The sequence below is a fragment of the Ovis aries genome, chromosome 2 (assembly GCF_016772045.2).
Source record: "Ovis aries strain OAR_USU_Benz2616 breed Rambouillet chromosome 2, ARS-UI_Ramb_v3.0, whole genome shotgun sequence".
In the NCBI taxonomy this organism is placed as follows: Eukaryota; Metazoa; Chordata; class Mammalia; order Artiodactyla; family Bovidae; genus Ovis; species Ovis aries.
In genome coordinates this window covers 90,008,076-90,023,797 of record NC_056055.1, presented here as the reverse complement: position 1 = coordinate 90,023,797, position 15,722 = coordinate 90,008,076, and the positions used below count along the sequence as shown (strand labels likewise).

The window sequence follows — 15,722 nt, the reverse complement described above, 5'->3', positions numbered from 1 at the left end:
CAAATTAGTTATGCCTGTGACATGGAGACTAGCCATTTTCTACAATTCATAATCTCCTTTCTACCTTTTTTCTTTTGGGCACCCTCCACAGCTTATAGGATCTTAGTTCCTCAACCAGGCTCCCTGGAGGAAAAACTCAGAGTCCTAAGAACTGCACCACAGAAGAGTCTCAGAATTCCACCTTTTGACAGACATTTGTTAGAAAGTGATAGAACTGCTGCACCGTATAAAGTGAACAAATACCATTTTGTGATAGGTATTTGAAGACAAAATAAGGATTTAGGTTTTCAAAATAAAAACTCAAGAAATTTATCTTGATAACTATTTAATAAATAAACCAAATAACAATTTTAATAAAATAGAGAAATATATCTTCTAAATTTTAATACAATGTAAACATACACATTTTTATATGAAAATATAAATATGATGAGATAAAATATTCCATTACCTAAATAAATAAAGAATAAATAACATCACGGAGGTCATCGCTTATGGATTGATACCCCTGCACTTGATTTCTTTTATATCTACGTGCTTATTACTACAGACATGTATTGGCTGAGTGAATTCAACAAATTTGGTGGCTAAAGCAGAATTCAGAGTCTTCTGAAATGACCCCAGGTGAGTTTCCAAAGATGACGGGGCATCTTCATCAGAAAGAGTCATGTCAAGTTGAGCTCAGGTCTCCATCCATCATCTTAACCTTTCTTGCAAGCTGACTGATGAAGACAAGGATCTCATGATTTCCACTCTGACGGTTTCCCAGGCACAGTCGCTGTATTCCTTCTCTTTCAGGTAGACATGGATGCCCTGGAAGTACCTCTTCACAGCCAGGGTGGGTCCCGTCCTTCCCAGGGCAGAGTCTTCCTCTCCCATCACCTGCCCCAGGCAGGCGTCCAGGTCGTCCAGCTGCTGATGGAGTCCAGTGCGGAGCTGCTCTAGGAGTGTGGTGTTCCAGGCAGCAGAGGAGCGTTCTGTGTGGAAGAGGTTGAAGCTCTGCTGGAGCATCTCGTGGAGCACAGAGATGGCCTGGGCCTCCTGGAGCTGGCCGCCCTCCACCAACTCCTGGGGGAAAGCGAAGTCTTTTCTGTCCTGCAGACACAAGCGAGGGGAGAGTCTCCTCATTTGGCCCAGGAGCCTGAGGTTCTTCCTGCCAATGAGAACATGGTTCTGAGACAGGTCACAGCCCAGTGATCCTCCCGGGCCATAACTGACCAGCACCAGGGCCATCAGTAGAGAGAGCACGAAGGCCATGGGGAAGACGCGGCTGCTGATGGACTGGCTGAGATGGCGTCTGGTGGAACCTTGAGGTAGGTTCTCTGATGCCATGCTTTCTAAGTGAGGCCATTAAATAGGGAACATGGTAATTTTCATTTTCTAATCATTTCTATGCACTTTTACTTCCTTTCTTGGTTTTCTGTTATGTATTCTCAAGACAGTCAAAGAAATGTTCTTCCTTCTAGACTATTATTTTTGTCTTTTCCTAGTCACTTCAGTTGTGCCCATCCAAATGGTTGTTTTTCAATCAAATGAGAAAGTCTTTCTCTTAAGTCAGAATTGATGGACATCTGTAATTACACACTTTATTGCGCTTTATCTCTCATGCATAAGTGTTGCTCTCCTCTCATCCAAGAACGTATTTTTGGCTTGCTCTGAAGCTCCATTTTTCCCTCTTAGGTTCCTTAGGAAGCCAGGCTCTATCTGCTCTATGGATTCCATATATAAGGGATTTACCAGATCAGTCTGGCAGTTAAGCTCTTGGAAACAAATGATGAGTTTTCTTTAGTGTTTGATTTAGAGAAGAGGCTGATTATTATCAGTCCTTGAATTCCTCCCACATTTCTCTTCCTTCTAGAACATGTCCTGCAGATCCCTGCCCTTCAGGGAACCATGAGGGCAGCACTATTACAGACATCACCCTTCTTTCCACCTTTTTCTTGCTGGAGACCTGTCGTCCTCCACAGACTGGGCCAATACCCCCACCAGAATCCTGGTTCTTCTCAGGGAACATGGGTGAGGAAACTCTACATCCAGGATAACTGTATTTTCCCAGCAGCACCTCACTCACAAGGGAGAGTCACATGGAGCCACCCCTGTCCTCTGGAGTGACTGAGTCCCCTTCCTCACCTGTTGGACTCTCTCCCTCCCTGAGGGCAGGCTCACCACATCCTGAGGACTCGAAAACCTCCTTTCTGTGGAGGGCTTATTGACTGGTTGGGAAAATAAATTGTCTTCCCGAAACCCCAGCCTCTCCCCTGGAGTTTTTGTGTGAAGGACCCTAGTGCTCAGTGGTGACCTCCTCTTCTCCTGACCCGTGTCCCCAGGTGTCTAAAGTGTCAGCAGTGCTCAGATGCTGAGGGCAGAAGTGTGTTTGTGCAAGTTAGTGGAGGAGTTTCCAGTTGCAATTATTTTCCTTTTGGTAGATCAATAATATTGACTTTGCCAGGTATAGGTTTTATTATTCAACACTTTTACTTAAACTCTTCAACTCTTGTTCTGCTCAGAGTTTCTGAGCTGGAGGAAGGAGATTCAGTGATGGGGTTGTCTCTTATTGGAAGCTTATGTCTCAGAATCTAATGAGATTCGGTCATTGATTCAGGCAGTTGATTCTACTGGGCATCTCTGTTTCTCTGTTCCTGTCTCCTCTGAGATTGCAGGGCAGTGAGGTCCGGGGCACTAGATCAGAAGAAATAGCCTTCTTTCCTTTACTCGAGTGTAACTTTTCATTTAAACATTTTATATACACACTTAGTGACTTATTGGACAATGTTGGTATTCCTGCCTCTGCTCTGGTTCTATTTCATGATGAGGTGAGAACAAGAAAGGGAAGTAAAGAAGCCAGAGAGGTTGCATCTCTTTCACTTTCAAGACGTTAGATTTCTTTTTTGTTTCTCTTTGCAACTTTCCTAGAAAGTAAACTTCCACAGTTGTTTTGTGGGCAAGAAGAAAACAAGGGTGAGCCTCAATGTCCTGAGTATGAAAGAAGGGAAGGGCTTTTCCCCTGAGGTAATGATGTATTACTCTGAGTTAGCAAACTGCAGTGCAGCACAGCTGGGGAGCAGGCTGTGGCAGAGGGGAAGGATGAGGCCAACATGAACAACAGAAGGACTGGGACAGGGCTGCTTCTTACAGAAGCTCAATGAAGGCCAAGTCCTGAGTCAGTTTCCTGCCCTCACCTTTGTAAGACCAGCTAGCTGATTTTCCTTTCCTTTAATCCACATGTCATCAGTATAAGCGGAGAAGGAAGAGAGACGGGCACTCAGAACCCCATTTGCTAGAACACAAACCCTTTCTGGCAGGGTTTAGGAGATCAGCCTTGCCTAGCATCTGTGTAGTTGATAAATCCATTTGGGTAATGAGAAGATGCTTCGAAAAAACTAGAATGACAGGGAATGAAATGATTCCAAAAGATCCTGATCTTAATCTGGGTAACAGTAAAATTATGATATTAAAAGTAATAGCTAATTTTATTGATTACTAAAATTGAAAGACGCTTACTCCTTGGAAGGAAACTTATGAGCAACCTAGATAGCATATTCTAAAGCAGAGACATGACTTTGTCAACAACGTCCATCTAGTCAAGGCTATGGTTTTTCCAATAGTCATGTTTGGATGTGAGAGTTGGACTGTGAAGACAGCTGAGTGCCAAAGAATTGATACTTTTGAACTGTGGTGTTGGAGAAGACTCTTGTGAGTCCCATGGCCTTCAAGGAGATCCAACCAGTCCATCCTAAAGGAGATCATTCCTGGGTGTTCTTTGGAAGGAATGATGCTAAAGCTGAAACTCCAGTACTTTGGCCACCTCATGGGAAGAGTTGACTCATTGGAAAAGACTCTGATGCTGGGAGGGATTGGGGGCTGGAGGAGAAGGGGACGACAGAGGATGAGATGGCTGGATGGCATCACCGAGTCACCGATGGACATGAGTTTGAGTGAACTCCGGGAGTTGGTGATGGAAAGGGAGGCCTGGCATGCTGCAATTCATATGGTCGCAAAGAGTCGGACATAACTGAGCGACTGAACTGAACCGAGCTGTACCCTAACAATCTCCCTAATATTCCATTTTGTGATATGATCATATTGATGGGTTGGGTTTCTGTGGGTTTTTAAAATTTTTTTTTAATATTTATTTTATGTGCTTATTTGGCTGGGCCATGTCTTATTTGAAGCATGCTGGATCTTGGATCTTCCTTGCTTCGTGCAGGATTTTTACTTGGGCCATGGGAAGTCTGGCTTGCCACATGCAGGATCTAGTTCCCTGACCAGAGATCCAACTCAGGCTCCCTGCTGCGGGAGCATGGAGTCCTGGCCACTGGACCATCAGGGAGTCTCGAGGGGGAGGGTTTCGATATATGAATTTGGGGAACACACACACATTCAGTCTGTGACATGGTAATAAGAAGATACCAAGGTATTGTGTTTATGGCAAGGATTCCTTGGGATCTATTTCATTCTTGGTATTTATTTGAGGAGAAAGAACACATTCCCTGATGCTACCCTCACTTTTTATGGCATATCCATCCTGGATTGTTTGCTCATTAAATGTTATAAATGTTATACTGTGAACCTAATTACCAAGGACCTACCAGGCTTCCCTGGTGGCTCAGATGGTAAAGAATCTGCCTGCAATGCAGGAGACCAGGGTTCAATCCCTGAGTCGGGAAGATCCCCTGGAGAAGGAAATGGTAACCCACTCCAGTATTCTTGCTTGGAGAATTCCATGGGCAGAGGAGCCTGACAGGCTACAGTTCATGGGGGTCACCAAATGTCAGACTCGACTGAGCCACTAATACTTTCACCAGACAAATTCCACAGACACTCAGTGTTCATCAAAAATGACAGTGACAACAGCTACAAATTCCTTAGCCTCTAAAGGGACTCACTTAATCCTTCCAACATAGGGAAATGAGTTAATATTCTCCTTTCCAAGAGCCCCCTGCTAAGACTTTATGTGGATGAACTAATCTAATAATGAATGTCAGATTCCACACTCCCATCCACAGCATAAACACCTGAGCCCACTGCATGTCCTGAACTCTCACTTATTTCCCTCTTTTGCTTCTAACACAAGCTGTCCCTTTGTTATTTCATACCTCAGTGTTACAAATCTCTTATTTCCATTAATGTCTCCCTCCAAATTCTCGATAAGCTGAGCGATTTACAAAGTATCCTGATTATTTTGTATAAGAAGCAAACTGAAATTATCAAGTGGTAGTTATTACTGAGAGTCTAACTGTACTTGACAAAATTAATAATTCTAATAATTATAAAAGAATCGCATTTAACTGTCCAAGAGGTCTCATAGATTGTTAAGTGATCCTCACCATAAAATTGAGATACATGATGGACAAGATCCTTGAGAGTGATGACCCCTGCTCAGATTGGATTACAAACGATTCAGTGAATCCTGTGTAGAAAACTCCAAGCTGATGGTACTTGTGGCTATAGGTAAAGCATACTTGCTGCTACCAAATTACCTGAATACGGGAAATGACTGGAAGAATAGAAGACGACGTCCACACAGAAATCTGCCTGATACTGTGACCCTCCAGTGGGAAGGAAGACTTGGGGACAAGACTGAGACTTAAAGGCGCCCCAAGGGAAAAAGAAAATTATTTCATTCACTATTAATATAAAAGGTAAATTTCTCCTGTAATGTTAATTGTCTGAAAAATCTTTTAAAATATATACGTCTTAAACTCACATCAAGTTGAAATATTTTCCTTATGCCACAACAGTACTTGTAAGTTGCCGGCTTTAATGGAAGCAAAATCCTCAGTAATGTTTTCAAAATTGCTACCTCGTATATATCTCTCTTCACTGAGGGAATGCCATATTTGACAAATTATGACCCAGTCAGTTTAGTTCAGTTCAGTTCAGTCGCTCAGTCATGTCCGACTCTTTGCAACCCCATGAATTGCAGCACTCCAGGCCTCCCTGTCCATCACCAACTCCCGGAGTTCACTCAAACTCACGTCCATCGAGTCAGTGATGCCATCCAGCCATCTTATCCTCTGTCGTCCCCTTCTCCTCCTGCCCCCAATCCCTCCCAGCATCAGAGTCTTTTCCAATGAGTCAGCTCTTCCCATGAGGTGGCCAAAGTACTGGAGCATTTAGCATCATTCCTTCCAAAGAACACCCAGGGCTGATCTCCTTCAGAATGGACTCGTTGGATCTCCTGCAGTCCATGGGACTCTCAAGAGTCTTCTCCAGCACCACAGTTCAAAAGCATCAGTTCTCCAGCACTCAGGTTTGTTCACAGTCCAGCTCTCACATCCATACATGACAACTGGAAAAACCATAGCCTTGAGTAGACGGACCTTTGTTGGCAAAGTAATGTCTCTGCTTTTGAATATGCCATCTAGGTTGCTCATAACTTTCCTTCCGAGGAGTAAGCATCTTTTAATTTCATGGCTGCAGTCACCATCTGCAGTGATTTTGGAGCCCAAAAATGTAAAGTCTGACACTCTTTCCACTGTTTCGCCATCTATTTCCAGGAAGTGATGTGACCAGATGCCATGATCTTTGTTTTCTGAATGTTGAGTTTTAAGCCAACTTTTTCACTCTCCTCTTTCACTTTCATCAAGAGGCTTTTTAGTCCCTCTTCACTTTCTGCCATAAGGGTGGTGTCATCTGCATATCTGAGGTTATTGATATTTCTCTCAAATAACAAATCTCAACTAACAAATTCCTTTTTCCTCTCATGTCTTTTCATCAGGAATCATCTATCAAACATCCATTTTTTTATGTAGTCAGTTTTTCATTGGAGAGTTTCATTAACATTTTTGACATGTCAAATCATATGGATTAGTGGCTTAAACACGTGCAATCAAAATGCTTTTGATTTCAGCATAATGTGTGCTCAGTAGGTACCAGCTGTGAAATAGGCAGTTGGGGATATGATTCCAGCATGCATCTTCGAAAGGCATCACCATCAAGACAGATTTTTAAAGCCCTGAAAACTAGAGCAGGTCATGACCTAGTTCATGAGTTTGACCGGAAAACACTTCTGGGCCCTGAACACAGGAAAACTACAAGTGTCTTTGTCACAAATGAAACTCAGACTGGATACCAGCCAGATGGCAGGAGTGCAGTGTGAGTGTGGATCCTGGGAACTGCTTGAGGACATTGCAATCTGTGTGTTTCTAGCTGGAGATCACGAAGTTTGAACAAAAATGAACTATGAACTCCTTGGCTATTTCAAGTCCTGAAAGATGAATCTGTGAAAGTGCTGCACTCAATATGCCAGCAAATTGGGAAAACTCAGCAGTGGCCACAGGACTGAAAAGGTCAGTTTTCATTCCAATCCCAAAGAAAGGCAATGCCAAACAATGTTCAAACTACCAAACAGTTTTACTCATCTCACACGCTAGTAAAGTAATACTCAAAATTCTCCAATCCAGGCTTCAACAATATGTGAACTGTGAACTTCCTGATGTTCAAGCTGGTTTTAGAAAAGGCAGAGGAACCAGAGATCAAATTGCCAACATCCACTGGATCATCGAAAAAGCAAGAGAGTTCCAGAAAAACATCTATTTCTGTTTTATTGACTATGCCAAAGCCTTTGACTGTGTGGATCACAATAAACTGTGGAAAATTCTGAGAGAGATTGGAATACCAGACCACCTGACCTGCCTCTTGAGAAATCTGTATGCAGGTCAGGAAGCAACACTTAGAAGTGGACACGGAACAAGAGACTGGTTCCAAGTAGGAAAAGGAGTACGTCAAGGCTCTATGTATATTGTCACCCTTCTTATTTAACTTATATGCAGAGTTTCATCATGAGAAACGCTGGACTGGAAGAAACACAAGCTGGAATCAAGATTGCCAGGAGAAGTATCAATAACCTCAGGTATGCATGACACCACCCTTATGGCAGAAAGTGAAGAGGAACTAAAAAGCCTCTTGATGAAAGTGAACGAGGAGAGTGAAAAAGTTGGCTTAAATCTCAATATTCAGAAAACGAAGATCATGGCATCCAGTCCCATCACTTCATGGGAAATAGATGGGGAAACAGTTGAAACAGTGTCAGACTTTATTTTGGGGGGCTCCAAAATCACTGCAGATGGTGACTACAACCATGAAATTAAAAGACACTTACTCCTTGGAAGGAAAGTTATGACCAACCTAGATAGCATATTCAAAAGCAGAGACATTACTTTGCCGACTAAGGTCCATCTAGTCAAGGCTATGGTTTTTCCTGTGGTCATGTATGGATGTGAAAGTTGGACTGTGAAGAAGGCTGAGCACCAAAAAATTGATGCTTTTGAACTGTGGTATTGGAGAAGACTCTTGAGAGTCCCTTGGACTGCAAGGAGATCCAACCAGTCCATTCTGAAGGAGATCAGCCCTGGGATTTCTTTGGAAGGAAAGATGCTAAAGTGAAACTCCAGTACTTTGGCCACCTCATGTGAAGGGGTGACTCATTGGAAAAGACTCTGATGCTGGGAGGGATTGAGGGCAGGAGGAGAAGGGGACGACAGAGGATGACATGGCTGGGAGGCATCAGTGACTTGATGGAAGTGAGTCTGTGTGAACTCTGGGATTTGGTGATGGACGGCATGCTGCGATTCATGGGGTCGCAGAGAGTTGGACACCACTGGGCGCCGGAACTGAACTGACCTGCACTTACTTGGGTAAGGTGACAATGCAAGAGCAGAGGGTTCATTGCCTACGGATCAGAAATTCACAGAAGAAACCTACATTTCCAGTGGATATGACAGAGAAAGGCTGTCACCTCCTCTAGCATACTGGTCTTAAAACGAAAGTCTCAACTCCACAGCTCTTAGCTCTACTCTGGGATGCTGGGGCTCCAGTTGTTTTCAGTACAATTCTCCCTGCCTGCAGATTGCTTTTCTTTCAGAGTTCTCCGAACCGATTCCAAGAGATGGACAAGAAGGCTGGAGTATGACTGATGACAACCACCATCAATTAGGAAAAGGAAAGTTAATGATTGCTGCTAGATGCTCTGTGTCACCAGTCAGATTGGCAAAAACTAAAAAGGATGATAAGATCCTGTTTTGAGAACATATAGGGACTTTTATGGTCTTGAATATAGATTAATGTAGCCACTGTTATCAAGGATAGTTGGCAGGCTGCATGTGCAAGTTTTCTGTGTTTTGACCCATAAAATTGACTTCATGGCCTCTTATTCAGAGAAAGACTCTCACTTGGGTTTGAAACCTGCATACACTTGTAGCAGTCTCTCCTCAAAGGCACTGATTTCTGAGAAGGACCGACTCTAGGAGGTGACCCTGCCAGCACTTAGGGACTGAAGTCTTTATGGAAAACAACGAGGATCAAACCCAGGCCAGCCCAGGGCTGGAGAGCAGAACCTCACACTGCATGGCCCTTGCTCTTTTCTTCCTGCCTCTGCCTTGCTGCTGAAAGATGGAAACCCAACAGAGAGTTGAGAAGGTGATTTTAGAAATGTCTTCAAGAAGTAGTAGAGTAGTACTCACACTAAAGAAGCAAGAAACTTGATTAAGGAGTAATGTGTGTGATTTTCTGCATTCATATGAGATCTCTATGATTTCCCTATTATTCATTTTTATGATAGATCAACTAATCCTTCTTTCTCAAAGAATTTCTGTGACTTCCTAAGAATACTTCTAGAAGTCTGACACACAGAAATTGGAATTGTCTTCAGCACTGAGCACAGGAGAGTTCACTCACTGTATATACCGTGAAACTAGCCCCTAAGTTAAATATTTTTACCAAAGACCTAGTATCTTTACGGTGTTGCCTTTCAGTCACTGCCTCAGGCCAGCTGACCAGTCTGCTCCCTGTGGGCAGCTACTCTGGGACTCTCACTGTCCTGATTATTTGTGCCAAGCACACTTTTTTGCTTCTTGTAATATGGACTTATTGATCCAAACAGTAGTCCTATGAAAAACTACTGTTATTTTCCCCATATTTGAGAAGAAGATCAAGATAGAATGCATGCCTGCATGCATGCTAAGTTCTTTCAGACAGGTCCAGCTCCTGTGACCCATGGACTGTGGCCCACCAGGCTCCTCTGTGCATGGGATTGTCAAGAAAGAATACTGGAGGGGGTTGCCATATCCATCTCCTTAGTGTTTGTGATATTTTTCAGGGTCACACTGCTGTTAAATAGCAGAGCTGCATTCAAAGGTTTTGAAACTTCTAGAGCTCTCCTTTCACTTGTGCTCTCTTCCAGTGGTTTCCACTCAGAGAAACTTTGAAGCCAGAAACCATCACAGAACAGAGCTCCTGTGTTGGAGGCAGTGAAGATACAGTGTAAGGGAGTGGATTGTTCAGTAAAGCAGGACCGAGGAGAAGGCGGGAGGAAGAGTAACAGGTGTCAGGCTCAGCCACTCAGGACCACATGTTCGCAGCTTCCCTGGAGGACGGGAGTCCTCCCCCCACATACTGACACCAACCATTCTCTGTTGATTGGGTATAAACTAGTTATACTTGTGACTTCAGGACTACTCATCTACCACCGTTTCAGAGACTCCTTTCTACCTGTTTCTTTTGGGTGGAGGGGGCTGCACTCCACAGCTTGCAGGATCTTATTTCCCTGACCAGGTATCCATGGCACCTGAGCGTCTCACACTGGAAGCATGGAGTCCATTCCACTGGACTGCCAGGGATCCAGAAATTGTACCTTTTGACAATCATTTCCTGAAAAGTGATACAACTATTCTGTAGTATAAATGGACAAATGCTATTCTATGCTAGGTTTATGTAGACCAAATATGTATTTAGTTCTTCATAATGAAAACAGTAATTACTTTCATAAGAAATTAATAAATAAAACAAATTAGAAGATTAAGGAAATGAACATATTTTCTAAATTTTATTACAATGCAAAACAACATTTTTACATGAAAATATAAATATGATGAGATACAATAAATACATAAATAAACATAAATAACATCATGGCAGTCATCCCTTATGGACTGATCCCTGTGCAGTTGAATACTTTTTATTATCTACTTGCTTATTGCTACTGAGAAAGTACTATTGATTGAATTCAGGAAACATGGTGGCTAAAGCAGAAATCAGAGTCTTCTAAAATGACTTCAGGGGAGCGTACAAGGGTGATATGGCCTCTTAGTCAGTGAGAGTCATATCAAGATGAGTTTAGGTCTCCATCCATCATTCTTAACCTTTCTTGCAAGCTGGCTGATGAAGACAAGGATCTCATGATTTCCACTCTGACGGTTTCCCAGGCGCAGTCGCTGTATTCCTTCTCTTTGAGGTAGACATGGATGCCCTGGAAGTACCTCTTCACGGCCAGGGTGGGGCCCGTCCTTCCCAGGGCAGAGTCTTCCTCGCCCATCACCTGCCCCAGGCAGGCGTCCAGGTCGTCCAGCTGCTGATGGAGTCCAGTGCGGAGCTGATCCAGGAGGGCAGTGTCCCAGGCAGCAGAGGAGCGCTCTGTGTGGAAGAGGTTGAAGCTCTGCTGGAGCATCTCGTGGAGCACAGAGATGGCCTGGGCCTCCTGGAGCTGGCCGCCCTCCACCATCTCCTGGGGGAAAGCGAATTCTTTTCTGTCCTGCAGACAGAAGCGAGGGGAGATTCTCCTCATTTCACCCAGGAGCCTGAGGTTCTTCCTGCCAATGAGAACATGGTTCTGAGACAGGTCACAGCCAAGGGATCCTCCCGGGCCGTAGCTGACCAACACGATAGCCATCAGTAGAGAGAGCACGAAGGCCATGGGGAAGACGCAGCTGCTGATGGACTGGCTGAGACGGCGTCTGGTGGAACCTTGAGGTAGGTTCTCTGATGCCATGCTTTCTAAGCGAGACCTTTAAATAGTGAACATGGTAATTTTCATTTTCTAATTGTTTTAATACACTTTCACTTCCTTTTTTGATTTTCACTTATGTATTCACAATATGATCAAAGAAAGTGTCATCAGTTTAAAGTATTAATTTTACCTATTTCCCAGTAATTTCAAATGTACCCATCCAATTGTATATGTCAATTAAATGAGAATATTTATATTATTCATCACTTATTTTTACACTGTTCAGCAATTTTCTGCTCAGAGGTTCAGAGCTGGAGGAAGGACATTCAGTGATGGTGTCTCTCACTGGAAACTTATGTCACAGAATCTAGTGAGTTTCAGTCATTCATTCAGGCAGTTGCTTCCACTGGGCATCTCTGTTCCTCTGTCTCTTTCTTCCTGTGAGAACCAAGGACGGTGAGAACCAGGCTACTCATTCAGGTAATACTATAGTATTGAATGAAAGGTTATTTAGAAAATAATCTGTTAATGAAATGGTATTTTTAACAGTAATATCGGAATGTTTTTTACTTGTTTAGGACCCTAATCCTCAGGAAGGTTTACAAACCTCTCAATGTACTTAAACGTTCCCTGAGGGGCTTCCCTGGTGGCTCAGTGGTGAGGAGTCCACGTGCCAACAGGACCCCATGCGGTCCTAGAGGCTGCGCGTGCTGCAGGACAGTGAGCCTGGGGGCACAGCTACCGCCCTGTGCTCTAGACCCCGGGCCCTCACCACCGAAGCCAAGTGCACTGGAGCCTGTGCTCCCCAACAAGAGAGGCTCCCACAGTGAGAAGCCTGTGCCCCACAACTAGAGAGGACCCACCTTTGCCACAACTAGAGAGAAGTCCGTGCGGCAGTGAAGACACAGCACAGTGAGAAATGAATAAATGAATAAAATTATTTCAAAAGTCCCTCTGACTTTACATATAGCTACTGAGTGCACTATGTCCCAACTGGAAGGAAGAAAAAGATGATTGATCCATCAATGTCCTGAAGATTGCCTACATTAATACATGAATTCCCACAAAGATCTTTGTTACTTTGAGAAATTGTATTCTTCCAGTGTTCACTTTACTAACATATGTCCTGCGAGGAAAGCTCTGTCCCCCTGTTGCTAAATGTATTAAATGTATTAAAAGCCCTGCACATGAAATAACCTAGGTGCACACTCAGAGGAGCCCCTGGTGTGTCCGCCATTGCTCACTGTGGGGCGGGGTTCCCTCTATTTACTATGTTTCTCTGGGAGGCTGGACAGTCTGGACCTGAGTGCTTGGCAGGCAGAGCAGGTGAAGTCATAGGAGAGTGTCTGACTGAGCTAGAACTTTCACTCTGGTTCTGCTTTGAGTTGGTGGTTTGCAGTCATAAGGGGAAATTGACAACCAGAAACCGTAATGGAGAAGGACACAGCTGTATGAATGGAGAGGACGCCTTCATGCAGAGTGAATGAGGAGAGCACGCTGGGGATTTCTGCACTGGGAGGAAGTGCTGAGGATTATGGTGCATCCTCCTAGAAGTCAAGGGTACGCATTCCTTTGATTGAATTATTCAAAGTTTAGCAATGATATATGTGTTTAATATATATAAATAAGCTTGAGAAACCCTCTTACTTCCTTAGAGTCACATTTCTCATGGCAGCTACTGGTTCTGCATGGCCTCTCTTAGCTGTCTCTGCAGTCCCCAGCCTTCCTTGTTCTTCTTGCCTCCATTTGAAGAGTTCAGGAAGACTCTTTTCTCAGGAATGGCCAAGTGTAGAAAACTTCCTCTCCCTTCCTCATTCTACTCCAGGATCCTAGACTCCACCTATGCAGATTGACCTCCCATGATGGATGTGCTGCTGCTGCTGCTAAGTTGCTTCAGTCGTGTCTGACTCTGTGCTACTCCATAGACGGCAGCCCACTAGCTCCACCGTCACTGGGATTCTCCAGGCATGCACACTGGAGTGGGTTGCCATTTCCTTCTCCAATGCATGAAAATGAAAAGTGAAAGTGAAGCCACCCAGTCGTGTCCGACTCTTAGCGACCCATGGACTGCAGCCTACCAGGCTCCCGTGTCGCTGGGATTCTCCAGGCAAGAGTACTGGAGTGGGGTGCCATTGCCTTCTCTGCATGATGTATGTGGTTCTCCACTAACCCTTGAAGGCGCTCCGGTTCTTCCAGGCCCCAAGCAGGCACCTGAGTCCATGACCTGGGCTTTTCTCCACCCATCTGCCTCCCACCTCTAGCCTATGTCTCAAGAATCACATTCAATCCCCCCTCAAATTTTCCATTGTTCCTTCTATGACCCAGGGTGGGTGACCCCGTTCTCTCTTTATTAAGGTGAATTCAGTATAAGTTTATCTTGTAGGATCAGGCTTTGGGTCAGGTTTTATTCAAAGATGTGTGCAAGCCCGTTGGTTTTTTTCGAATTGCTTTTATTTTCTCTACTGAAAAACAAGAGTAGTCTTGTACAAAATATAGTACAAAGCAAGTATCTTATGAATGATAAAGATTTAAACTCTATGAACAGCCTAAATATTTCTGATAATTTAAATAAATAAATAAATATTACATCCTTTTATGATATGGAAAATGGATTCTTAAATCTGTTTTAAACAATTACGGTAACTAAACCTTTAACATACATTTAAATAAGCCCATATATTAGCTATTACTTATGTTTCATCGGACACAAAAATAGAGTTAAAGGTTGCACTTTGAGTCTTAGAAAATAGCCATTTAGTTGACCAGATGAATTGTTTCAGATTCAACGTCTTCTTTATTTCCTGAGTTTTCTGATGAGCTTGTCGGCTAAGACCAAGCACCTTCTGATTTCTTTGCGGACAACCTCCCAGGCACAGCGGCTGTATTCTTTGAGATACACACTGATTCGCTGGAAGTAACCCTTCACAGCCAATCTGGAGTTCTCACTCCCTAGAGGTGACTGTTCCAGTGTCCTTCCCTCCCTCAGACACGCGTCCAGGTCCTCCAGCTGCTGATCAAGTCCCACGAGGAATCTGTCCAGGAGGCTCTCGTCCCGACCTGCAGAAGAGCCCGTGGTGCTGAAGAGCTGGAAGGTCTGCTGGAGCAACTCGTGCACAACAGCTGTGGCTTCTGTCTTCTCAAGCCTGGTCCCGTGTACCAGGGTCTGAGGAATCTGAAGTCAGTCCTGTCCCTCAGACAGGACACAGTGGGCACTCTCTCCATCTGACTCCAACGAGTGAAGCTTTCCAGATTGCCGTGGCTGGCAGGCAGCTCACAGCCCAGGGAGCACATGGGGCTGGAGCAGAGCATCCCCAGGGCCAGCAGCACAGAGACGGGGAGGGCCATTGGGATGCTGGGGGCTTGCAGGACCGCCTGCAGGGGAGGTCTAGGCAAGTTCTGAGCACTTGAGGTGATGAGTGGCTCTTAAAGAGTGAGTCGAGAAACTTTCATTTCCTGGGTTTTTCCATTTTTCCCTTTCCTTTCTTTTTCTACTCTTTGTAATGAAATCAATAAAAGTGCTAATTTTTGCCATGAGTGCCTATTGGTGGGCATCAAATCATGCGTGCCACTGTGGTTGATAGCTACGCTGACATATATTATGCTTTTCTCACCTCCTTAGTTGCTTCTGGGAGAAGAGTCTGATCAAAGTCAGAGAAGGGACAAATATTCATACAATTGTGGCTTTTCCAGGTCACCAAGAAATGTTCAGTATGAAAAGAGCTTATAAGAGAAGGTTTTGATTTTTCTCATTTTTCTCTCATTTACCCTTTTCCCCCTTCTTTAAAAAATTTTGGTTCTGTATGTACCTGTATGATGCTACCTGAGTAGGCCTTAAGCTCCATGGAGACATTATAGGGAACAATATCACTGATATCATTTGTTAAAAGTGAGTTATTTTGCAACTATAATCCACAAGGCACTTTTTAAGGTGCTGGTTGCCTGTGTTTATTTCTCTTTCTCCTCTACCACTGCAATATTTCAGAGGATACTTTGCTTC

The 15,722-nt window shown here is 44.0% G+C and overlaps 2 protein-coding genes and 1 pseudogene across 2 annotated transcripts; all 3 read right to left on the bottom strand.

Annotated features, from left to right (window-relative positions):
• Positions 1–636: 636 nt before the first annotated feature.
• On the bottom strand, positions 637–1,257 carry LOC101106400 (interferon omega-1-like). The gene has a single exon (XM_042243486.1). It carries the CDS (start codon positions 1,255–1,257, stop codon positions 697–699), a length of 561 nt encoding a protein of 186 aa, XP_042099420.1. The 3' UTR covers positions 637–696.
• Positions 1,258–8,645: 7,388 nt separating this feature from the next.
• On the bottom strand, positions 8,646–14,834 carry LOC114113008 (interferon omega-1-like). Its single transcript, XM_060409527.1, has one exon. The coding sequence runs from the start codon at positions 11,765–11,767 to the stop codon at positions 11,105–11,107; it is 663 nt and encodes a 220-aa protein (XP_060265510.1). The 5' UTR covers positions 11,768–14,834; the 3' UTR covers positions 8,646–11,104.
• LOC114112838 (interferon alpha-2-like) lies at positions 14,520–15,269 on the bottom strand (annotated as a pseudogene).
• Between the last annotated feature and the right edge of the window lie 453 nt (positions 15,270–15,722).

What these genes read in the sequence shown, in the direction of transcription:
- LOC101106400 (XM_042243486.1), bottom strand. Translation starts at nt 1,257, where the DNA reads ATGGCCTTCGTGCTCTCTCTACTGATGGCCCTGGTGCTGGTCAGTTAT.
- LOC114113008 (XM_060409527.1), bottom strand. Translation starts at nt 11,767, where the DNA reads ATGGCATCAGAGAACCTACCTCAAGGTTCCACCAGACGCCGTCTCAGC.